At 42.1% G+C, this 25,181-nt stretch overlaps 1 protein-coding gene and 1 non-coding gene across 3 annotated transcripts in view; both read right to left on the minus strand.

The window, feature by feature from the left end:
• Nucleotides 1-4,214: 4,214 nt before the first annotated feature.
• Synpo2 (synaptopodin 2) overlaps nt 4,215-25,181 on the minus strand; it is a 206,333-nt gene continuing 185,366 nt past the window's right edge. The window contains exon 5 of one of the 2 annotated variants that reach the window (XM_004644251.2): nt 4,215-4,903. In XM_004644251.2, coding sequence (XP_004644308.1) covers nt 4,361-4,903 — 543 coding nt within the window. In that variant the 3' untranslated portion in view covers nt 4,215-4,360. The remainder of the gene's footprint in view (nt 4,904-25,181) is intronic. The other variant, XM_023704425.1, reaches the window with a different exon arrangement.
• Nucleotides 19,984-20,192, minus strand: LOC111813531. Its single transcript, XR_002818761.1, has one exon. It is a non-coding gene; the product is annotated as a small nucleolar RNA U3 (small nucleolar RNA).

Below are 25,181 nucleotides of genomic sequence, written 5' to 3' on the forward strand. Positions count from 1 at the left end.
TTGAAAAATTGTGCTGTATGATCCCAACTGACCAAGAGAAGCTCACATTGCAGCTGATTGCTTTAATAGTCTCTAGAAAGAGCCCACTCCTTTCTAAAAGAGTTTTACTTAAAAGGCAGGCTCCTGCTATTCAGAGGTCAGCCTTGGGCCAGACTAAGAAGGACAAAGGGTCAGAAGTGCTGAGAGCTGAACAGGGCCTAGGTGAAAGGGCAGCCCAGAATGGCCTGACACACCCGCCAGCCGCCAGCTCTGGAGGCATTGTAATTCCAGGACACTTTTAAAAGAAAACTTTAAGCACTACAGTGACAAAGACTCTTTGCTTGGCCAAACTTTAACCAGGCTTCTTAACTTTCTTTTAGGGTCACTGTGTATTTACTGTGAAATCCAGTTCTCAGGAAGGTCCCTGCAGAAGTCCCCTTGCTCCTGCCTACTGATCAGGCCCTCATCCCATCTGCTGCTCTGCTCTCTCCGGCCCGTCCTCAGCAGGAATCTTGTTAGGCTGGTTTTGTTAGCATCTTGCTTAGCTCTTCCTAATTTTCTCTCCACTTAGTCCCACGTTGCTCCTTGCCGAGAGAATTTGCCCAAGCTTCTGCCCTCCCTGCAGGCCCTCTGTCTGCGGTGGTCCTTGGCCCTCTCTGCCTGCTCCTGAACAGTCTTCAACACCGTGCCTTAACAATACCACTGAATCGGTGTTTTTCTTTAACCACACAGCTTAAAGGTTGCCATGCACTATGAAATCCTTTTGATTTATCTGGAAGTTATTATGGAAAATAAAATATAAGAATAGGTAACAGGAACAAGTCTTTTAATCCACAATTTCATAAGGAAAAATGAAATTCTCAACCTGATTTTCAAGTTATATTTATTACTCATATGATTTTGATTTTCAGTACAATCTTTCAAATACAATCTTTTGGGATAAAAAGAGGTGCAAATGCCAATCTAATTAATGAAAGAACACAGTCGTTTTTTAAAATAGAAAAATGTGAACAGTGTAGTTACTTCTAGCTTGAATAGAATCAAGTGTGGAAATTTACTTTTTGTTTAAAAACAAACATCTCTGTAATTCCTGTTTATTATCACTATCTGATGCCTTTCTTTCTTTCTTTCTTTCTTTCTTTCTTTCTTTCTTTCTTTCTTTCTTTCTTACTTCTTTCTTTCTTTCTTCCTTTTTTTGTCTTTTTGAGACAGAGTCTCACTATGTAGTTCAGGCTGGCCTTCAGCTCACTTTGTAGCCCAGGCTGGTCTCAAATTCACAATGATCCTCCTGCCTCTGCCTCCCAAGTGCTGGAATTACAGACCTGAGCCACCACACTGGCTTGTTTTTGCCATTTTTAACCAAAGTTTTAAATCTTTATGTATACTTACACTGTTCAGCCCTGTCCAGTATATGTGGTGGTGCCAAAATGTAAGAAACATATTCAAAGAGGAATGGACTAGAAACTGCTCTTGTAAAACTCAAAATAGAAGACAAATTTTGATTCACCTGAAAAACGGACACTTTACATGTATGTAATGATATGATATTTAAACTCAAGACAAAGGGAAAATGTCAAATTAGTGCCAAATTAGTATGGCTGACATACTCAACTTTTAGAGTTTTTATAATACATAGTAAAAGATAATTTCTTGTCACCTATGTGATTGCTACTCGCTAGCAGATGTCTTGCAACAAATACAGTATGAATTTACAAAGTATCACTTCTCTGCAAGCACGATCATTGGCAAGAACAGACAAGTCATTATATTTTTCTGAGAACAATAGTTATTTAAGTCTTCTCACCATAAGAATTGGATCTCAGTGTCGGAGGGGTCTTGCCTTAACCATTAGGCTGAATGTGAGCTTCGGAACTTATCATTTCCCTATAGACTGGAGAAAAATGCACACAGTACTTTGTGAAGATTTGAGAATGGCTCATTTTCCTTCAGAGCTATTATCTGTAAAGTAGAGTTGATTTGTTTTTCCTTTTTAGTGGTGGTTGAGGTGGTATGGGGTGTTGAAGCTAGGACCTCTCTATAATGAGCTGTAACCCCACCCTTCAAATTTTCATTCTCTTACATTTTGAGATAGGGTCTTACTAAGCAGCCCAGACAGAGGTCCAATTTGCAGTCCTCCTGCCTCAGCCTCCTAGGTAGCTGGGATTACAGTTGTGTGCCATCAAACCCTGCTACAGCAGGACCTCTTGGAGCATTGGTTTCAAATAAAAAGATGGGATGCTTATATCCTTATAAGTGAAACATGTGCAACGTTCCTACCATCTATTGTCTTTTACTTTATGGTTAGAATAAATCCAGAGAGCTCAATAAAATGATAATTCTTGCAGTGCAAGCAAAGAGGAGAAAACTATAATGCTTAAGCTAAAAAACGGCTTCTCTCTATTTTGAGTGTAGTGAATATCAGTAAATAATATATTGTATATCAATTGATTCAAATAAAACCTAGCATTTAGAAAACAACACACAAAAAAATGGCCACAGCAAGTCAAGTCTTTTCAGCTTAAACTGTTCTCTTAAAACACTCAAATTCAGAATTATTCAGCCACTATCATAATTTTAAATTAAATAAGGATTTTATAGGAGGCTGTCTTGAAAATTTGCTGACAAACTAATCCATACATCTACATCAAACATTATTTTTTTAATTTCACAAAACTCTTAGGAGCCAGTAAGTTATATACTTTAAGAGAATTACCACTGTATCAATTTAAGAGAATTTGACTATAAAACTTCAGAAAGTGTTCACCTTCTTTTCTGTATAAGTGACCAAATCAGAATCTTGTCAACTCTACCACTGATGCAGCTTACTGTGTGTGATTTCTTCAATGTAATTGTTTACTTCCAAGGTAAACATTTTTACAATGGATTTTTTTTAAAGTTTTGTTGTATAAAAGTGACCATCATCATATGACACCATCATGTGTTAAAAAGATAAAACAAAGCAAAGTTATCTAAATTTAATAATGCTGTAGGGCTGGGGAGATAGCTCAGTGGCATAAGTACCAGCCCAGCAAGTGCAAGGTCCTGAGTTCAATCCCAGTACCACACACACACACAAAAAAAAACCAACCCAACCAAGAATATTCTAGATGCTTGCTTATGATGCACACTACCTCAGTTTTCCTTGTACAGAACACTTTGTGGGCGTGGCAGTGAGGAGCAGGTGTTTGAAGTGGTGGTTCTCAGTCATGCTACCAAGGTCTGTGTCATGGCATGAATGAAGTAGTTGTCTAACTTCCTTCACACATCGTAATGGTAAATTTCTAATGAAGTGCCACTTGCTGCATAGGCTTCTATGGCATGCTTTTTGGAACCAAAAAAATGGTTGTGACTTATAGTTGCATAATAACAGGCATATTAACTTACCACTTCCTTAAATCCATCAGTAGGTTTTTTTTTCTCACACCAACCCTCACTCCACAAACACGTAACCCAAATCCTGTCACCCAGAAGTTCCTCTTGGGACCTTTAATGATGCGTGTATTAACACTAATTATCTAATCCATCCCTAAACTTAATCTGATATTTATCTGATGAGCAATCAAAATGAATAATGCATCAAAGCCCATTCTACTAATGAGAAAATCTCATAATATCAGTGCCACTAAGGGTCTAAGAGATTAGATAATCCAATCTTCTCATTTGACAAATGAGAACAACTGAACCCAGTGTCTAGTCCTGTCTGCTGGCTTTAAACAGATAAGAAATAACCTTACACCTAAATCTTTCTGTTTCCCACATTTTACACCATTTATGACAAAGGTCCATCCAAAATGTTTAATAATTTTACTCTTCCACATTCTTTCTAAGAGATTTTATAGTTCAGTTATTTTTTTTAATCTTAATTTTGTTAACTTTAAAACCATTTCAGAGAAAGACTTAAAATAACACCAACAACATACTTTTTAGCCATTACTTATTGGCACATTCTCATTAAAAATGTCCTAATGTTAAAGTCCTTGCTATTACAACTGATATTAATTAACACCCACTTTTTAATTAATTTATTCCTGGGATGAGGCAAATAGTTTCATTTCAATGGCGCAGAGAGTAGTTGCATAAGCCACCCCTTACAAATGGAATTGAGAGTTTGAATTACACGTATCAGAACATCAATGTGGGAAATGAATTCTTCCTTCCAAGAACTACCTTATACATTGGCAGACAAGGAAGCTGCTCACACGTGTGTGTATGTGTATGTGTGTGTGTGTGTGTGTGTGTATGCACAAATACATACACGGACCCAGATAAATGACCAAGGAGAACCAGCCAAGACCAAAAGTGAATCTAGATCTATTTGAAAAGTAGAAACATCTACAAAGGAGCATTAGACCCCAAAGTTGTCAAGCATTTAGTTCTTATTTCATGTTTGGCGTCTCCATCCCCTGGGGTGTGGGTTATAGTTGCCATCAGCTATGGGAAGGCAGTAATCAGACCTGGTCTCCAAGGACATTATTTCGGAATCATTTCTAGAAGCCTGCCTGTGGTACATATAAGGCAAATGTGAACCATACTGCGAGGTGGTGGGCATGCTATGACTGGAGACAGAGGTAACATGATACTCTTGCCTTTCAAATGAGTCCATATTGGCCTTCTGTGTTTGAGGAACATAGGACAGTTTCTCATTCCAATCTCCTGGGGACCCCTGAAACACCTTCCTCCGAGCCGCTGAGACCACATTTGCCACGATGGACTCTTGGATGTTCCGGGGTCTGAAGGCTTCATCCACTAGGCCCAGTGGAGACTTTGCTGCTGCTTCCCAGGGCGTTGGTCTTCTGCCAGCTTTCTCCAGCCCATCTGCTGCTTTGCTGGAGTAATGATAAGCAGGCTGGTACACCCAAGGAGATGTTGTCGACACGGTGGATGGGACAGGTCTTCCGGGAAGAGACAAGGGGCGCCCACGCTCCTAAAAACAGTGACATGTTCATGTATCTCATTACTTTCTATTTGTACTGGTTACTATGCCAAACAATTCCTGGCACCATTGGCAAGCACTACAACAATTGAAGCCTCGCAATGCTTGGTCCCAAAGCCAAACCAGCTGACTCTGCCTTGGCTCTTCTTCACCCTGGTCTTCTGCTGGACTATCACACTCTTCCCAGCCTCCTTGTCACCCTCATTCTCTAATCCTGCAGTTGTAGTGGCTGCCCCTTTTCCTAACATAATCCACACATACTAGGGCCCTGTCCCCACTTCTGTCGGCCCTTCGCATACTCACACCTACCTTCGAAGCCCACTCCCATTCCAGGCCTGTTTTCCTGATACAAAGTAAGCAAAACATTTTGATAATCTCACAAACAGGGTAAATTACTTTTTCCAAGTGGCCTTTAATCTGTTACCTCCTGTTGCTCCACTGACTGTAGCAAATCTGAACAAGAGCTCCTCAGAGGTAGTTGCTGTTACTGAGATGATGGCCATTGTCTTTTCAAAATCTATTTACGTGCTGGGGATCCCAGGGGGCGTTATTTCCCAAGTGTAGTGCACTGCTCTCGTCTCCAAGGAGGAGTTGCTCTGCTAATGCATTCACTTTTTGCTCCCTCTTACGTATATTATCCTCTTACATCCTGGAGCTCCGGGTCTCTGCAACATTCCTCTTTGGAGACTGAATGGCCCGCGTGGCTGATCCACGGCAGCACCATCTACAACGAGCTCGCGTGAGCTCTCCTTGGACCTGTCCCCGAAACCCTACCGACTGTCTAGCTGCACTGTTTTCTCATACATTTCTGTTTGCAGGACAAACTCCTTACAAACTCCTGGTAAGAAGTGGCAACAGGACATGTGGGCAAGTGAGTCAATACCCTTCTGTTTCTCAAACAAAAGGCCATGGTTAAAAAGGTGTGCTCAAATTTCAAAAACAGTTTCAACAGCTTTTCTTTCTTAATCAAGCTCTTAACTAAGTAAATAGCAATACTCTGATTTAGGTAATAAAAGCTCAGATTTAATTTTTATATTTTTCCACTAGGCACACAAAGGCAGATGGTTCATTTTTGGTTTGAGTATAAAGACATAAGAATATAATGGATCAATAGTTCTTTCTTTTCAATCTTTAGAACTTTCCAGTAATGGTAGAATCATAGCAAAAAATAGGTTTTGTTAATCTGTTACAGAATTAGTCATAAATCCTCTTTCCTATGTACTTGATGAGGGTGGTGTTTTGATAGGTGACTTTTGCTCACCTTTGGCACCTTGTTTTATATTTCTCATTATTTAGGCATCAGTTTCTTAAACTTAAAAATAAAAATTTCAATAAATCCCCGATACTCCCAGGCACTCTGTGAGCTAAAGCTACAAAGACGAGAAAGCCCCTATTGTCAAGAAACACACAATCCGCTATTATTTTAGCTCCCCAACAGCAAGTTAGTGCATGGGAGAAGGGCACCTCAGAGAAAAGACTTTTTACCTAACTTGACATGAAAAAAAAAAAAAAAAAGATCGAGAATTTTCTAAATTGTGAGAAATATTAAGTTTGGCTGCGATAAAGAGAAACATTTCTCCTAACATATGTTTGCTTTTTTCCTTGGTCCTTCCCTGTGGAGGAGGGGAAGGAACAAAAACTGTTTATTGAGGACTAAAACAGTCTGCTCGTCTCCATTCCCCTCAGCCAGCTCACCCGCCTCCATGTCCCTCCGGGTGCTAACAATAGAGCGTGGAGCTATAAATTAGCTTAGGTTGGAGACTCAACTGTGAAATAAATAAGTCATTCCTGAGGCACATAGCTGTTTCTGTATGTGCTGGAAATATTACCAGCATCTCCTCTCTGCTGGTATCCAAACCCCTGATTTTAACACAATTCTCCCCAAAGCAACAGTTCTGTCTTGTTCTTTGGGGCTATTTCTCTGTCCAGCTTGGTCTCAAAGTACTTGGCTTGTATTATTCTCAAAGGAATTATAATTTTTAAGATGAGAGCCCCCTGGCAGCATTTAGGATGCTAAACTGGCTATGCCTAAGACCCATCATCAAATTGCTCTTTTCTGCCTCCTACTAGTGTTCAAATTTTATGTAATGAAAGAAGTTTTTCCATTGTCATTGGAGAAAAGCTTAGCAAGTCCTGTGACCCTCTATTTAACTTTAGGAATAGTTTGGTCATATCCTTAAGTTACCCACACTAGTCCTTATTTTGAAACATAAGGTTCTATGTCCTATACTGCCAAGCTCCAATTTTAACTCTAAATGAAAGCTCTTGTCCTTACAGGCTGGGCCTCTTTTAGAAGGATCCCATGCTTCTGGGAGGAGAGGAGTTGGGCTCTTCGGCCCTTTCCTCTCCCTTTCTCTTCTGCCTTGTTAACTCTGCCCTCTGGTACTATAGAGTAAAGATGGTGAAGAATTAAAATGAGTGGTTTTACTTAATTGAGTAACCCTGTCTTCTGGCTTCTGCCTCTCAGGCCAGGCTGTCCCCAGGAGGAATGTTTTTACAGACTGTTAGAAGAGTCTATCACTGCTGAGCCTTTGATTCATCTCCATTTGCCCCTACCCCAGGGGGCACTCATGACTGAGCTGTGCTCCAAGCCGCTTACTTTAGGTGTTACTAGAATCCCCTTCCCCCTCTGGGAGAGGCTCCAAGATGACTTCGCTCAGTTTTCCATTGCTCCTGGCCCAGCCTGGTCCAGGCGGAAGGCTCACACCACTTGCCATGGGCCCAGGGCAGCGCATTGCCTAGATTTTTGCCAGAACAGTTTGTCAGGCTGACTCTGTCCTTCTGGATCTGAGAGGATGCCAGATCCCAGGGCACTCTGACCTTTCCCTGTCCTCATGCAGGCATCTCCTGTTAACTTCTTTGAGGCCGACCAGATAGCTCAGTGGACTGAAGCTCCTGCTTAGGCAGACACAGGTGCCGAGGTTCCATCCCCAGCCTGCCATGCCAGCCCTGCCCCCCGGGGCGCTCTGAGACTGTGACTGAGACTGGGCATAGTGGCATGCCCCTGTAATCCCAGCGCACGGGAAGCTGAAAACAGGAGGCTCACTTTGAGTCCAATCTGTGCAGTGAGACCCTGTAGACCTTGTCCTCAACACACTTAAAAAAAGAAGAAGAAGAGGCCACCTTGAAATTCTTTTTCTGCATACCTTCAGGTGAAAAGACAGAGCCTACTCCAGATGCTCCTATCTCGGGCACTCTGAGATCCCTTCATGTGAGAGCCCTTCTTTTTCCCACACTGTGAGCCATTTTAGTTCCCTGGACCTGGCTGAGAGCTCAAAAATTGTGCAAGTCATTTGTTACTATTCTCTTTGTGATTGCTTTGTTTTAATTTGGAATCTCATTTCAGTGTGAAATAGCTCCTGGGTGGGGTTTCTTGAGAGAAATGTCAATATTTTTTTGGAGGGGTTATGGTTCTAGGGATTCAACCCAGAGTCTTTGCACTAAACTACATCCTCTTACCCTTTTAAAATTCTGCTTTTGAGACATGGGCTAAGTTGCTAAATTGCTTGGGCTAGACTGGGTCTTGTGATCCTCCTGCATCAGCCTCCCAAAGTACTAGGATTTAAAGCATGTACCACATGCCCAGTCTGAAAACTTCAAAGTTAATATCTTGTCAAATTAATGTTTTTTCAACTAAGCAGAAAGCTTTCTCTTATTTTTCTTTCTAAAATGAAATGAAGGCTAAAACTGGAATAGGTCTTCTTTTTCCCTCCTAAATTAATTCCAAAGAACATCTCTAATAACCTCCAGTAGTCTTATAGAGTAGATCCCTTATACCCCACTCAGGACCCGCCCTGTAGAAGGGAGCACACTTGTTTCCAGGACCCCTTGGACTCTGATTTGGGGAATTTCTTATACAGAAGTAGACCTTGCCTCCCACAGCTTTTGCCCAGTGCCTCTGATGGTAGAATTAATCTACTTCTACTTTGATAAGGCCATTTTTAAAACTTGGTTTCCAGTTTTACCTTAATGCTTTCATTTTTTTCAAACTAAGAAGACATAAAAACTATGGTGCTCATTCTCCCATTTCATCCTTCTTTCTCCAGGTTGTGAAGAAAGGCTAATGCAGAAATAATGGTTTGATCTTCTTAAGTGAATGTAAGTGTGTAAATAAATGCACCCAAACTACCCCACCTGCTGAGCAAACGCATCATTCAAGCTGACTGAGGGACTGTCATCCGGCAGGTGATGTAACTATTCTGCATATGGAACCACCCAGCTGGTCAACCTATGAGGATTCCTGGCACTCTTCAGCTCACTCAGTGTAACCATGCATTACAGAAGTCAAGATTCTCATCAAACTCGTGAGTCACCTGCTGTTGTAAATGTCTACGAAAGGGTGAAATAGAGAGGAGTCACTCTCCTGCCTTAGCCTTCAGTTATAGCTACGTTAATATATTGCTTGTTATGTACCAGGCAGTGAGTGCTAATTGCTTTATGTGGAATGGTTCATAGAATCCTTACAAGCCCATGTAGGATGACATCTTCTCATCCTACCTCCTTTCTCTCTTAAACACAAGATCAGTAGACACTATCATTATGCTTATTTTTCAGAGGACAATGGGACTTGGAGAGGGTAAGTAACTTCCCCAAGGGAAGAAAGCTAATAAATGTTGGTGCAAGAAGTTGAACCAAAGGGCTGGCCAAATAGCTCAGTGGATTAAAGTGCGTGCAAGCAGGTGCAAGGGCTAGGGGTTCAATCTCTGGGCCTGCTGTGTCGGCCCCGCCTCCGAGGCGCACTGAAACAGCAACTGGGCTTGGTGGCATGTGCCTGTAATCCCAGCTCATGGGAGGCTGTAAACAGGTGGATCACTGTGAGTCTGATCTAGTAGTGAGACCCTGAACACCCTGTAGACACTTCCCTAAAATACAGAAAAAATAAATAAATAAGATTTGAATCTATGGAAACTAGATGGAGTGACATCTAAGGAATTTTGAAATAGTCATTTAAGTGACTTTTATATTTAAAGTCAATTTAAATGTTGATGAAATTTGGTTTTAGCTAATGCTGACATCTTGTCATGTCGCAAGAACAAATAGGTAGCCAGTGGATGGGAATACAGGGCACCACACGTAGATATTCTACTACAGAAAGGTGAGAGCCATATGGGGTCCTGTGTCCAGGAGAAAAGCACGGAGAGGCAGAGATCTTTTTTCTGCTTAATATAAATCATTTCTCATGGCAATTAAATGCTGATTTATCCACATAGCTTGTTAAAGAAGATGCTTAGTAAGCTTCCTTGTTCAACTCTCTGGGAACCAATTTAATTGTCAGGGAACACTTGACATTTGAAAAGGAAATGCCATCCGGGGCTTACTTGGAACAATGAAGTGAATTCCAAAGCAGTGGAAATAAATAGTCCTAGCAGCCAAAGAAGCTTAGTGCAATATACGTGGTGAAGTTCAAAACATCTTACATCGTAAACCTGGGAGGCTAATAAATGCTCTGGGCTGCAATCCTGCTTATACGTGCACAGTGGAGAAAAGGTTTGCAACTGGCAAATGTCATCCTAGCTCCTTTCTCTCTTAAACACAAGATCAGTAAGCACTCTTCACAAAATACTTTACCATAAGCAGATTCCAGGAGCCCAAGAAAAGCCAGGAGAAGTACCCGGATCTCCTTTGCCTCTGTAGCCTTTGAATAGCATTTCTTAAGTGCAGAGGTCATAGGAGAGGCACACCTAGAGAGCCCGCAGGAAGCCCAAGGCCGCCTTCATCCTGCCACCTGCTCAGGTCCCAGGCTGGGCAGTTAGTGCTGCCTCCGGCCCACGTCATGCTCCCCGACCTAACCTGTGAGCACTGACTTCAACATGCGTGTAGGATTTGATCGCTCTCACCACCTCTGCCATCTTGGGCTCAGCCACTAACAATAATAATCTTGCCTGGATCTTTGCTATTGTTCTCTAATTATGCCCTTGTTTCTTTTAGTTCATTCTCAGTGTGCCAGTCCAAATACTGCCACTAAAGCCCAAATCAGGTCACGTCATCCAGGTTTCTGGTTAAAACCCCTACCCGAGCTTCACATTTCAAAAATGTAAAAAAGCCCAAGGCTTTCATTGACATCACAACTCCTCTGATCCCATCCCTAGTCCCTCACCCCACTTGTTGAACACACTGACACCTTTAGACTTGTGATTGTTGTGCGGAAGACAAAACTCCAGAGAGCAGTGCGACTCCTCCTCGTCTCCTTTAGGTCTCACTCAAGTACCATTTGGTTGTTCTAGTTAATAGCTTTCTCTCTTAGAGCTGTCTACCCCTTCCTCTGTTTTATTCCTTCTCTTAGGCTTATGCTTACCTAATATAAGGAGTGCTTGGCTTAACCATTTTATGTGTCTCTCCCCATTTGAAATGAATAGGGTTTCACTCTGAGAGTGAAAGTATTTTCTTCTTTCAAGACATTCCTAGAACCATGCCTGGCCCTAAAATACTAGTTGACTAGTAAATAGTTACTGAATTAATTATAAATGCTATATGAAGCCGTCATAAGTAGGAAATCTCATCTGTAATTTTCAGCTAGCTAGCAAGATGTAGTCCTTCTTGCACAATAATTACAGGTATTTAGAGACTCATGGACACATCTCTAGCAGCTCCAAGGATGTACACCAGTGCACACTCAAGGCATGCTTGGTAAAACAAGAATGATCACTTTTCCTAGACAGGTGTAACAGTGTGATGTTCAAATAAATTATTTGCATTCCAGCCAATAGAGATTTGAAACTTGCAAATTGCTCTGATTCCATAAACAAGAAGTCTTAGGAAAGCATGCATAAGTCCTAAGAAGAACCTAAAATACACCTGCAAGATTTAAAAATTAAGACTCAGAAAGTAAAAGGTAAAGGATTACTTATTTGAAAAAAGAGAAAGCTAAAAGTGGGTTTATCCTTTATCCCGTGACTGCAGGCTGCTCACTCCCAGATTTATTAGTTGTGATTCCAATTTTCTTGACAGCACAAGGGATCTGATATTGGGGGAGATTTCTATGTAAAGGTGCAGAGTCCATTTATCTAGAGGTTCGTGCGTAGAGGATACCTGTGCCTTTGAGGGGATTTAGATAATAATCATGCCTGACATAGCGATAAGGAGACATTTAAACTAATTTTGTGTTCCTCTGTTAACAGAACAGTGTTGTACTGAAAATACGCAAGACCTGCCTTCTTCCATTGTATTTTGAGTTTCCTTCCACTGACAGGTGGTTTTGGAAGTTCCACAGTATCACTCCTTTACCTAGAAAACAGAGAGCACATTTCTTTAGGTAGAAATGTATAGTCTTATTCTACCTGCCAAGAGTGGGGGAAAGAATCAGGAATAGAAGCCATATATTTGCAGAGAAAAGTAGCTGAGTAACCACACATTTTAGAATAGTTTGAGGATGTGATAAACACCCTCATATGTCACAAGGCCGATAATCTTGTGTCTGCACATCTCGGCTCCGTCACTATATGCCATCTGAGATTAACCTTTAAATTAAAGTTTCCTCTCTATAACAATAGGCTGCTTTAAAGCTTTGCTTCACCAGTGATGAGAATCCCTTTGTGAGAAGGGGTGAGGGTGGTGAGTGGCACAGGAAGCTCGCGTGTGTTGGGAAGAGTACATGCGTGGGCACCACACAGCCCAGGATGCTCTCTGCCTCTTATTGCCCATGTGATTCAATTTCTCCTAGGCTTGCTTTTCTTAGTCCTAAGGTAGGAGTGATGGTGGAAACCATCCCAAGATTACAGACAGAGGAGAGACTTCCTTCACAAACAGAATGCCTAGCACCCAGCGCCACCAACGGGTATTAGTCTTGCTTTTGTGAGGAGAGGCTGTGAGGCCCTAAAGGTGTCAGAGACCTGGCAGAACCTTTTGTTCAAGAGGCAACTGCAGGGACAGGCTGCTGACCCAGGATAAAAATAGGGCACAGTCTTCCTTTGAAGTGGCATTAGCAGCACACACATCAGATAGCGCCCAGCCAGCCCCGCCTCCCTAGGCCACCAGCAGGCTGGCAGCTGGGCTGGCCAGGAACAGAGCCACCAACCTCACTGCCCTGCGAGGGCTGCCGGGCCAAAACATAGACTTCTTGATTTTTTTTATTTTTATTTTTTTTAACCTTCTGTTATGAAAGGATAAAAATAACCATGCTCACTCGAAGGTCACCAAGACCAATGTTAAGTAGGAATCTATGTATGTACTTCTGTGGTCCCTTCCATTTTAGAGGCAATGACAATAACATCCACAACATACAAAGATTCTGCCATATACAAGTCGCAGTGCTGAGCATGCGTTGTCTATTCCTTCATTTAATCTGCTGAACAACTCCAAGTCCTTATCCTGCAGCTAAGTTGACTGAGGCATTAGGAATTAGGTAGCTGGTTCTATGTGACTGACAGAGTACGACATGTATTTGAGTGGGACAATAGATCCCACAGGTAGTAACATTTAAATTAATGTATTTAAGGCATTAAATCTGTTAGTATAAATTACTGTAGCAGAATTTTTCCCCTTTCTCCTTTATTCTCCAAAACAACATATGTCAATTTACAAATGATACCCTATGGATTTTTTTTTTTTTGGTACGTCATACATGCTAAGTACATACTAGACCACTAAGGGTGTATGTAGCGTTAGGAATTATATCCCTAACACTTTTGTCTTGTGGCAAGTTCTTGCTTAATTTCCCCAGCTCACCTCAAACTTGTGATTCTTCTGCCTCAGTCTCTAGAGTAACTAGTTCATAGGCATTGGCCACAGTAAAGACTGGGTTCTACTTACATGGCTAGAATTTCCATTGAATTTTTTTTTTTTTTGGTAATTTTTTTCTGGAGAAAACTTTACTTAAGTATATTTATAAAAGTCTAATTTATGGGCTGGTGAGATGGCTCAGTGGTCTAAAGCATCTACTTAGTACAAGCTTAGTCAAAGCACAGGGACCAGGGTGCAATCCCCCAGCACCACATGCCAGCCAGCCCCGCCCCCGGTGGGCTAAGCTGGCCACACACACACACACACACACACACACACACAAATAAATAAAATTAAAAAAATAAAAGTCTAATTTGTTTAGATATAAAAATAAACCTTTTAAATGTATTTCAAAACATTTTCTGAAAAAAAAATTATGAAAAATTTTCTCTCTCCTCAAAAGATTTAAATTGTAAAAATCACTCATACCAAAATAAAATGCCATGAACAACAACAGATATCAAAAGTTGAGAATTCATTCATTTCTAGAAATAAAAACTTAATTTTTGGAATAAACAAGGATAGTCATCTTGTACAAAATAAATGGACTTCTGACTTGGTGAGAGATACTTTTAGAGAAACATATTTGTGCCCTGTACAACGCAGACATTCAATTAGGGTCAACACGAATAGTTAAAGATGAACCCAGTATATGCCACATAACAAATCCCAATTAAAATATGTTTATGTGAACATAGCTTTAGCCTTCCATAAAATCTTAAATATTATTTCATAGAACAAATTCAGGTAACTACTTCCTCTCTTTTTACTCACAAAAAGAAATGTCACACTGAATGTGCTTTTACCCCTCCAAGACGAGTGCGAAAGAAGAAGATGGTTTATGGATTATGCACCTCCCATTTGTAGGAGACCTCACATACACCCTCTAAGCAAAATGCCTTGAGCAAGGAGAGTGGCTTTTGCTTCTCAGAGAATAATCTTAGTCAATATTTTAAGAACAAGTACATTTAAGGAATATATGCATCCCATCTAACCATTGCAGTTTGGCCTTCATTCACAACATGCTCAACCTTCCCACGGATGTGTTCCTATGCTATCTTTCTGGCACAACTCCTACATTCATCAACAACTCTTGAGAAATCGGTCACCTTGCCACATACCAGTACTTTAGGAGGCTGAGGCCAGAGAATCATAAGTTGTAGCTCAGCCTGGGAAACTTCATAAGAACCCACCTCAAATAAAAGTTAAGAATAAAAAAAGAATTGGGAATGTAGCTTTGTGTGAAGCCCTTAGGTTCAATCCTCTGTACCACATTTACATGGATCTTAAAAGTAAAACCCATATCCTGGAAATTGAAAGCTGGTTAATGGTATGCCCAAGGCCCACCCACATGTGCATACCACATGATTTAATTTCACACAGAGGCAGAGGATACAGTCTGCGGAAAAATGACTGCCCTGGTCTTTGTCATCGGTTTTCTGGTCCATTACATTCCCAGGGTTATTAAATAGATTTTTTTAATTTATGTCTTAGGCTGAGGGAAATTGCTTAACTTACTGCTCTTTGAAACTTCAAGTTTTACTTCAAATCATGTTTATTTCTCTTTCATCAAAAACATGGTCCCAGAGTGATGTTTAAAATTAGGGACACAGAGTTGTACAGTGGAAGCATGTGGGGCTCATAAAATTAGGGATAATAGACACAACTTTTCACTGATGCATCAACAACTTGTTTTGTTAAGCACAGAATAGAAAAAGTGTGCTTAATTCATTTGCCACAACTCTTTAATCCAAGTAGCAGGTTTTAATAATATCTTTACTGTTTGAGGGAATTTACACAATAAATTCATGGGTATTATTTCATTTTAGGGACAGAAATGCCAACAAATAGGTGAGATTTTCAAGTGAACAATTATTTTCCTGAAATAGAACATGGGGGTGGGTATAGATTAAAACAGAGTGTATGAGGTATATTCGATATAGATAGTGAATGTTTAAGTTTAAGATAAAAATTGCATGTACTAATTATTGAAACTGTCCTACTAACTGGTTTTGAAACTGTCTCATTGCTATTTATTTCCCAATAAAATTAACAAAAAGGAAAAATTAAGTAAAATAAAAATTATAGTAAAGACACATTACTATTAATTTCTTCAAAACAATCCCCTTCACTGCAAATATGATTAACCCAATAACTCTTGCCACTTTCTGAGGCAATTCTGGAAGTCTTTTGAGTGTTTTCACCAGGAATGATTAAAAAGAAAAAAAAGATGCAATAAATGCTGCTGCCCAGGGCCGCCCTGCAGAGGCAGGCTCAGAAAAGCATTATATTGTGTTCTCAACCACCTTATTCACTGGACCTGGCGCTTCCAGCTCTTCTAGCAACTTCTAGCTCTTCCCCAAAGCCAGTGCCCACGGAAGGTAATTGTTTTCAGTGGAGTCAAGACATCAGGGTAGCCAGGACAGTGCAACTGGTGTCCTTCATGAAGAATGACTTTGAGAACAGCTTCACAGAGTGGCCAGAATGATGGGACAGGGGTGCTCAAAGCAAGAGGAAATATTTTGAAGGGTCTAATGGCAATGTGTCTTCTACTGTAAGTTGTTTTTTTAAATGGAAACATTCACTGTATTTTTTATTCGGAGGGCAGAGTCTCACTAAATTGCCCAGACTGGCCTTGAACTTGTCATCCTCCTGGCTCTGCCCCTGCATGTAGCTGGGATTATAGGTGTTGGGGGGTGGGGTTTATTTTCATTTTACCAAATAAAAGATCACTAAAACATAGGAGTATTTATCTTCTTCTCTTTACCCTGAATCTTGCCTATTTCAGGGTTGGCAGATCCATAATTCTTTTTTTTCTTTCTTTCTTTTTTTTTTTTTTTTTGTGCAGAGGCCTGAACTCAGGGCTTCCATCTTGCTAGACCAGCTTTCGACCGCTGAGCCAAATCCCCAGCCGAAGCCTCATAATTCATCACTACCTGGTGTCACACATGTATGCGCAGAGACCAGGCTGCAGCTCTGCTCCCTGGCCCCCATGTATTCACCCCTCCTTTTGATCTTTTCTTCTCTCGTTCATAAAGGTGCATGCACTTCTCTTAAGCTGCAGAACCTCCAAACATACCACTGTCCTTTTTGCTTTAGAAACAAACTTCCATGCATCAAAGGTTTGAAAACAATGTGCTGGTCGAGATCCAAGCAGCCACGGCTTGGCCTACCTGCGCTTTGTCCCGTACTATTAAGTCGTATTAATGTTAAAGTTAAACAAAAATATTGAGTTCCACCCGCCCATACATACTGCACGGATTTCCTTTTGCTTGTGTGAATTTTACAATCCTATTTATTTTCATTTGAAAAAGCTAATTAAAGTGTTTCAGACTTCTCCTTTAGCCTAGATCCCAAGAGTGTTTTCAATCCTGCCCTAGCAATCTAAGTTAATTAGTAAGAACACTTGATTGGAGATAACAGGCCCCAGGTCCTCACAGCCCAGGGAAGTCACATACTTGCTTGCCCCAGAGATAAGCCCAAAAGCCGAAGAACGTGGTACAACCGAGGTGATAACACTGCGATCACTCTATTTCTAGCAATAGTTATGCTCATCCTCCACCAGAGAAAAGGGGCCAGATAAAAATCAAATCTCAAAGCTCCCTTTGTGTCTCTCGTTTTAAAAAACGGATTGAGGCAAGTGGCAGAGCCCCAGCCTCGGAACGGCCGCCCGGGGAGCCCTTTGAGCCGAGAGAGCCTGTGCCGCCACCTCCTGGGCGCTTCCGGGGGAGCTGGCCAGGGCCCGGCGGCCGGCTCTCGGGCGCCCCCGGCCTCAAGCTGGTGCAGTGCACAAGTCTGGCTGTCGCAGGCTGGCGGCACAGGAACACTTTGTGGCGTTTACAGAATAAAGTTGAGTTACGTGCTTGGAGCATTAGAAAAAAGTTTTTCTTCTTTTTTTACCTTTGCATTTTACTTCATCTTGAGACGAGGCATTGCTAAATTTCACAGGCTAGCCTCAAACTCGCTGGTATCCTACCTCAGCCTCCCAAGTAGCTGGAATTACACAGATTTGTGCGGCAGCCCCAGTGTGGCGAAGGAATTAAACGTGTGCTGCATAACTCTTTAGCATCAGAAATCACAGGGGATGTCTTACACGACAAATTCTGGGGCCTCCAACAGGACCTAGTAAATCAGAGTCTAACTGGGACTAAGGAATCTTAAACTCTCCTGGGGAATAAAAGCAGAAAAACAGCAGGGTGTGGTGGTGTGTTCCTGTAATCCCAGCACCTGGGATCCTGAGGCAGGAGGATCGCCGGGAGCTCCAGGTCAGCCTGGATTACATAGTGAGGCCCTGCCCAAAAAATAAATAAATAAATAAAGTAATAAAGTAATAAATAAATAAATACTACAGTGAAAAATTATGTTAAAATACTAAGGCAATATTCTGCTCAAATAAATATTCTCTACATAATGATAATCATATAAGTTGGTGAATTGAGGTATAAACTAGAAGTAAAATTCTAAGTGAAATATTTCGCTTTACTCAGTGTTTCATGCCTGCCATCTGCAGTGAGTAGTGACATTCCCTTGGGTATTTCGTCATCCAGATTTCAAAATCTGTTGATGCCATATTGGGCTTCTATGATGCATTCTGCTCAGCATCATCTGATAAATATTGAGAAACAGTCCAGTGAACCACACTTCCCCCCACCAGATTCTGAGCATGACCAAGAAGCAAACCAAAAAAGCTCTATGGCTAAAGCACCTGCAAGCAGGCACCGGCGCTGAGGGTTCGAACCCCGGGTCTGCCATGCCAGCCCCACCCCCAGGGTGCGCTGAGAAAGCAATTGAGACTGCGCGTGATGGTACACGCCTGTAATTCCAGCACTTAGGAGGCTGCAAACAGGAGAATCACTAGTCCGATCTAGTAGTGAGACCCTGAACACCCTGAAGACCCTTTCCTAAAATGCAGGGGGAAAAAAAAAGAAAGAAAAAGAAAAACCTCTGTGGCTGATTGTAGAAAAATCATTACCTAGAGCCCAACCTGACTTGTAGCTCTGGAAAATGGTCAGGAAGGCATTTCTATATACATCTGAGATACAGTAGGAAGAAAAAAGGGGGTAAAGGGTGTGGAATGCAAGAAGTGGTTAAGTTTTGTTTTAAATGCAAGGGTTACAAAAGGAAAACTAAACTAAGTTAACTTAATTGTGTTTGAAACAACAGTTATTTTGGATTCAGATAAAATTTTCAGAATTTTAGCTTGATTTGATTCTTTTCCTTTTTCTGACTTCTGCTCCTGACTCAGACAGATTTTAAATATCAGAAAACCCACAGGCATTCCCTGTGCCGTGGGGCAGCTGGCTTGTTCCGCGCCTGCCCGCAGCGGTCTTGGCTTCTGAGAATTGTTTGCACCGCTTGTCCTGCAAGCCGGGAGCCCGCTCTGCTCAGAAGGCTGCGCTCCTGTTTTTGGAAAGTGATCCTGCCTCTGAGGCAAGGGGATCAGTTACTCGGCACAGGCCAGGCTGCTGACCCTTTGTCCTAGGACAGAGCTGGACAGCAAGGATGAGGACAGCTGTGATCTGCGCCCAGGGCCGGGCGGTGCTGCCCGCTGCAGCCCGACTCTCAGGGCAGCCGAAGTGGGGTAGTCTCGGCGCTGGGCTGCCAGCTGCTCCACTTTCTGTGCGACAGGCGTGTTTAAGCCTCAGCAATCCCGCGAGGACCTCACTGAGGATACCACCTATCCTATTTTGAGAATGGGTTTGGCTTACACGCCTTCACACAGACGGGCTCTCTTTTTGTTGCTAACTGTACCACAAGTGTTCTACTTAATATTGGTGCTTCTAACTGAACACAGTACCATAACAGGGGTAGGTCCTCAAAGTTGACGCTAACCTTTTATTTTTTAAATATTAAAGCCAGTTTTTCCATCCTGATCTCATCTTTTCACACTACTAAAAACCATGGTAGTACAGTAGATGAACATGAAGTAGAAAAGAATTCATATGCTGGCTGCATAGAATGTAAACATATAAAGTGTCAGGAAAAAAAAAGTGGAGAAGAAGCTAAGATCCCTCACATACACACTCCTGGGAATAGATTCCTGCTATCCAGATAGCATTTACATGGATGCTCCTGGATGTTTTTTTTCTCCTCTCTATTTTAGTTGCAGCGTGTCCTTTAAACTGGGATTCATATTAACAGAAAACACAAAAGACCTTGTTTAATTGTTGCTTTTCTCCTTGGACATCCTGGAAACAGGAGCATAGCTATTGTTCCCTGAGTGCCCTTTGTAATAATATTACTATCTAATCTGTGTTGAATGCTTCCTGTGTGCCAGGCCCTGCTCTGTGCTTGCAGTGCATACTGATTCATTGAATCTTAACCGTTTGTGAGATGGACTCGTGATTATACCCACAGCACAGCGGGGGTACTGAGGCACAGAGCAGCTGGCTCACTTGAAGCACTTGCGAGAGGCAGGCACAGCTTCAGGCCACGCCCTTTGACCCCAGAACCCCTGCTCTTCAGCCCTGCAAAACGTGCCTAGATATCTCACAGTGTAGCCTGCTGCCTATGTGGAATTCATGTAACATACTATAGAAATGATCCCTGAAAGTATAGCCTTCGGAATTCATTTAAGTTCATTTTGCTTCTCCAAATCAAATCATGGTTTTAAAAAATGTACAGATTATGAAAAACATTTTCCCCATTATTGTTGCTAACATTTAAGGATGTTTTTCTATAGCACCATTTTCACTTTTTTTTTCACCTGCCTGGTGCAAATTAGCATAGCTCTGGTAAAAAAAAAAAAATGATGCTAGCTGACTGGAAGTGGGAGTGTTGGAGGCATTTTTAGTGATATCAGTTCAGGGAACAACAGCAAAGTGGTGGGCTTCCCCCTAACATTTATCAGCTTATAAGCAAATAGGCCAATGGGAACCAATATCACAGCTATTTGCACCCCTAATGCACCCTGCTTCTTAGTGTCTATCACTCAGAGCCGCCAAACTCTAAGCTTTTTCAATTATTGCTTACTTTGATTTCGAAGCTTTAATGTAAGTCTTGAGTTAATCTTGAGGCATGCACAACTTAGTCGTCTCTGGTGAATGGCTCCCTCCATGTGAGGGGCCCTTCTGCTCTGGAGAAGGAGGGCGTCCTTGTGTCAAGAAGGAGGCCGTGGGGTCTGACTGCTGGGTTCTGAGTCCTATCCTACCCTTTACTTTTATTTTCTCATTTTAAAGTCAATGACAGTAGGGTCTGCCTTGTACCATATTTTGTGTGCTAAAATACTTAATATTTGTGAGGTATTTAGGGTGTCATCCAGCATACAGTAAACGCTGTCCCACCTACTTAGTAGCACTATGGTTTTCTTTTCTTTTTTTTTTTTTTTTATAAAACATGTAGTCTTATGTAGTCCATGCTGGCCTTGAGCTCAGTGTGAAGCCCAGGCTGACTTCCACCTTGTGTTCCTCCTGCCTCCCTCTCCCGAGGGCTGCGATCACAGGGCAACACCACCACCAAACCCAGGCGATGCCAATACCTTCACATGAGGAAGTGAAACGCTTCACATACAATGGGTCTTCACAACTAACCCAGAAGCCTCCTCCTCTCTCCTTCTAGTCAGCAAGCAGACCGTTTAAGGGCCATACCTGGCATTCATTGTCCTAGTTCTTCAGGGGATGTTTTCATAGTAACAATGAGACAGAGCTCAGAGAAAGAAAAATAACTGGAAAGCTTAATGGAAGGTGTACACATGTCCTTGTGGGGAGGTCTTTGGCAGAAATAGCTGTTAGGAATCTTGGGGGAGAGAGGGGCGCTCTGTGGCAGGACGGATTTGTTCTCTGCTCCACTCCTGGGTGGGTGCCAGCTCACCTGGAGAGGCTGCACTCTGGGACCCCAGGGAAAGTGACTGGGGGGTGTGCTTTGAAACACTAAACCCCAGTGATCCCTCAGCATAAGGGCTTAGAATTACTCCCCTGAAATACTTCGAGGTTGTGCCAGTGTTGCAGTAAGGCAAGCTGGGTGTTGATTCAGGACTTAATAAGAGCTCCCTGAATTATGTTTAGCCAGAACAGCTTAGAGCCAAGGACAGCATTTCCTTCTGTGTAAAGGCTTTAACCACTTTATTTTTTGAGTCACATCTCTTCCCATTCCTATTCCCTGTGTAGCACGTATTCATCCTGAAATAGGACAATGAAAGAATCTGAAGAACTCACTTAAAACCACTATCAAATCCATCTGCCATACTTATAAAGCAGGTGGTTCTTCCTCAGAAACTGGTTTTTATATTCAACATGCTGTCTCAGCGTGTGGTTTTCTGAGCTGTCTTATGGACTCAGGGTTGTTCAGAAGTCACTTGGTGTGGCCTAAGCCGCCCAGAAAGCACACACAGAGCCCGCGCATGGTGGCTGTGTTAGGCCACGGTGCAGCTAATAGGTCTCAGGCAGCAAGATTAGCAGGGTGTGAGCGACTGTGGACGGTGAGATACTGCGGGCTTCGATACTGACAAACGCCTCCCGTCTAACCTAACCTATTGCCCAGGGCTTGGGGACTGCAGGATAAGTTGCTTGGTCTCTATGCTTCAGGTACTTCATTTGTCAAAGGGGAAATTTTCTCCTTTTCAGAGTAATTCCGAGGAGCAAATGAAGCAATCGCATAATCAGTTAAGAATGCACATTGCAAAATAAATGCAGGGTCGCTCACTTCACATTGTGAGATCTTTAATGAGTTCTTCAGCTTTCATTCCTCAGAATCCCATCTATGAGCCATAACATGGGCCTTGTACAGTGGACCTATTTCATTAGCAGGATCACTGGTCAAGGGGTTAATTTGTGACAGATACTCAGCAGAGTTCCAGGTTGGAACTTTTACTCAATTAATGCTAGCTATTACTACAATTTATGCAAAACGCTCCCCAGACTTGTGGCTCGTAGAAAGGGCTCAGTACATTCCCTCTCTCTCCTTCCTCTTCCCATGCCCCAGGCCAGCAGGGAGACTAGTGGGGGGCTCCAGCTCTTCCATCCCTACCCATCATCCCCACTGGGAGCAAAATGCTTCATTCCAGGCTTTTGCGTAACCTTGAATGGGGACTATTCCCCTAACTAAAAGCATTCAAGATTTTCTGACTGCTAAAATGTGTCCAGAAGAAGAACAAAAACACTATGCTCTTGGTTGTTTACTTTCAGGAAGAACATGCATCCCTTTCTTCCTACAATGTACATTTCTTTTCAACTCCGGGCCAGTTGCAATTCTTTGATTTATTTTTTTCCCCCAGGAACAAACTGGTAATTGTTGCTGAGGATTTGAAAATGTAAGGGCTGTAAAAGCCAAACCTCTCCACAGTGATTTGCGTATTACCATTTTGAATATTATGGCTATCACGAAGAAGGAGGGAGGCTGCAAAGCAAGCTCCTGGTGATAGCTCGATTAGAGGTTCTGGGTTGCTATGTAACAACTAGTCATAAATCCCACAAAATATAGGCAAATATGTCAATAGTGGGGGTAAACAGACATAAACATGAGAAGCCTCAAGTGAAATTTACATGAAAATCTCTCTTGGTTATGCCGAGATCTGAGTCAGGGCCTTGTCCCTGTGGCACAAGTGCTCTGCCACTGAGCCACACCCCTCCAGCCTCAGATTTAATAATTTTTAATAAAATTTCCCTTCATTCAGTTGTCTCTGAGTAGGTCTATGATTTTGAATGCCAAGTTGCACTGACTGACTGGTAACAGCAAGGGAACAATGCTTTAGCTTCCAAAACCCCTCCAAAGCACAGAGATTTTATGGGCCTGACACGTGCAGGATGACTACAATTTTCATACTTGTACAAAGGCAAACAGAGCCTAGCTTCTGGCAGTGCTGTCTCTAGTGTCAGGTCCTATGGGAATTTACTAGCCTGCTCTAGGGCTCTGGGTCAGCCCTGGTGGGAAATCTAGAGAGGAATTTCCAGTCTGCATTTTCCCAGAATGCTTGTTGACTTGGTCAGCAGCTTTGAAGTGTTACAAGGAGTCTTTGTGTCCTCCAGAGTCCTGTGATCAAGGGACATTACACCAGTGAGGGTCACTGTTTCTGAGAATATAACATTGGTTCTTGGAATTTACATACTTTTCTCAAGAACTTATAAAAAAAAGTTACCACAAACTCTACAACTTGGATGTTAGGAGGGAGTGAAGATGTGTTGCATACTTTCCTTTGGAAGCGATTTAATCATTGAAAGCTTCAGAAAATAGTCACTTCTTTTTGAGGACCATGGCTTACCCTACCCTTCCTGCTTGGCTTTTGCTAACTCATAAAATAATTGCACTGATTTTCTGTTTAAAGGAAATCATTCTTACCATGTTGGCACTTGCAAGACTGTTGGACATATACTTGTTTGAAATGATATGCAGCAAAGTTATTTGAAAGAGTGCATTTGCACACTAACAGCCAAGTGTCCCCTGTTCTTAGGGGCATCACTGACAGAGCCACATACTCAGAATGTGTGACATGCCTGCAGGGGCAAAATCACTTTCAGTGTCCTCTAGCCCAGTGATGACAAACAGCAAAGTAGACCAAATGTGTGATTCCATCCCTTTTAAGTGTGGATCATCTGTTTTTGACATTTCAGATGAAACGCTTGTGCTCAGATGCCAGCTGTGGGACAATTCTCAGCTGTCCCACAGTGAAAGAAGTTGGCACTGTATAGAACAGTTAAATGACCTGAGCTTATGTTAAGGAATTATATGTAACCTGAATTGGCTTTCCTGTGGTTAAAAATAGTTGTGAAGATCAGATGGGACACTTCATGTAGAATGAAATAGTTGATACATATTATCATTAGCAATCATACTAGTCATATGTTGAAGTACAAAATATTGCATGTTCTGGAATGACCACCCAAATGTTAAAAATCGTAACCTAAAAATGTATATTTTACACTATCAGGCATAGTCTAGATCCAGAACACTTATGTTTTCTTCTCTCTCAAAATGTGTCTACTACTGAAATTGTACATGTTCTAAGAGTAAAGTGGCAGCACTCACATCACCAACCCCACCAGTTCTGCGATCCAATCTGCCCTCTGATGTGTCCGGGACAGCACACTGTGCTTATAGGCACATGGTAGCTTTCTTCTGCCCATGATCCTCAGGACTGGGCAGACTTGCTAGAGCATAAGATTTCTGCCAGGAAGAGAGCTTTGAGGTATTACTAAGGGGGAGCTGGTGGAACTTTGCATACAGTCAGTTCATCCTTCAATGACTGGTTAACTCTTAATTTACATCCTACCCTGATAAGCCAGGCATAGAAGCCTGAGGATGAGAAACAGAGGCACCTGCTACAACACAGTTACCCAGGTGCTGATTGCTGCTATGGTGCTGACAGTGGAAACCAACATCACAGAGCTCTGGCTAGGAGTGAAACTGTCAAAGAACAAGGGAAGAGGAAAAGCACTAAGAACTTCACCAAACTGCTCCCTTAGCCCTCCAACTAGCCAGCTAACCAATCAAACAATTGCCACCACAACAAAACCAGCAAGACTCAGATTGCACAGTGGGGCCGGTGGGAGGGAGGCTCTTCTCTCCAGTTCTAAAGCTCCCACCTGCCCTACTGATGTCACTTCTGCAACCCCAGCCT

This window comes from Octodon degus, unplaced genomic scaffold (genome assembly GCF_000260255.1).
Source record: "Octodon degus isolate 3935 unplaced genomic scaffold, OctDeg1.0 scaffold00196, whole genome shotgun sequence".
Classification (NCBI taxonomy): domain Eukaryota; kingdom Metazoa; phylum Chordata; class Mammalia; order Rodentia; family Octodontidae; genus Octodon; species Octodon degus.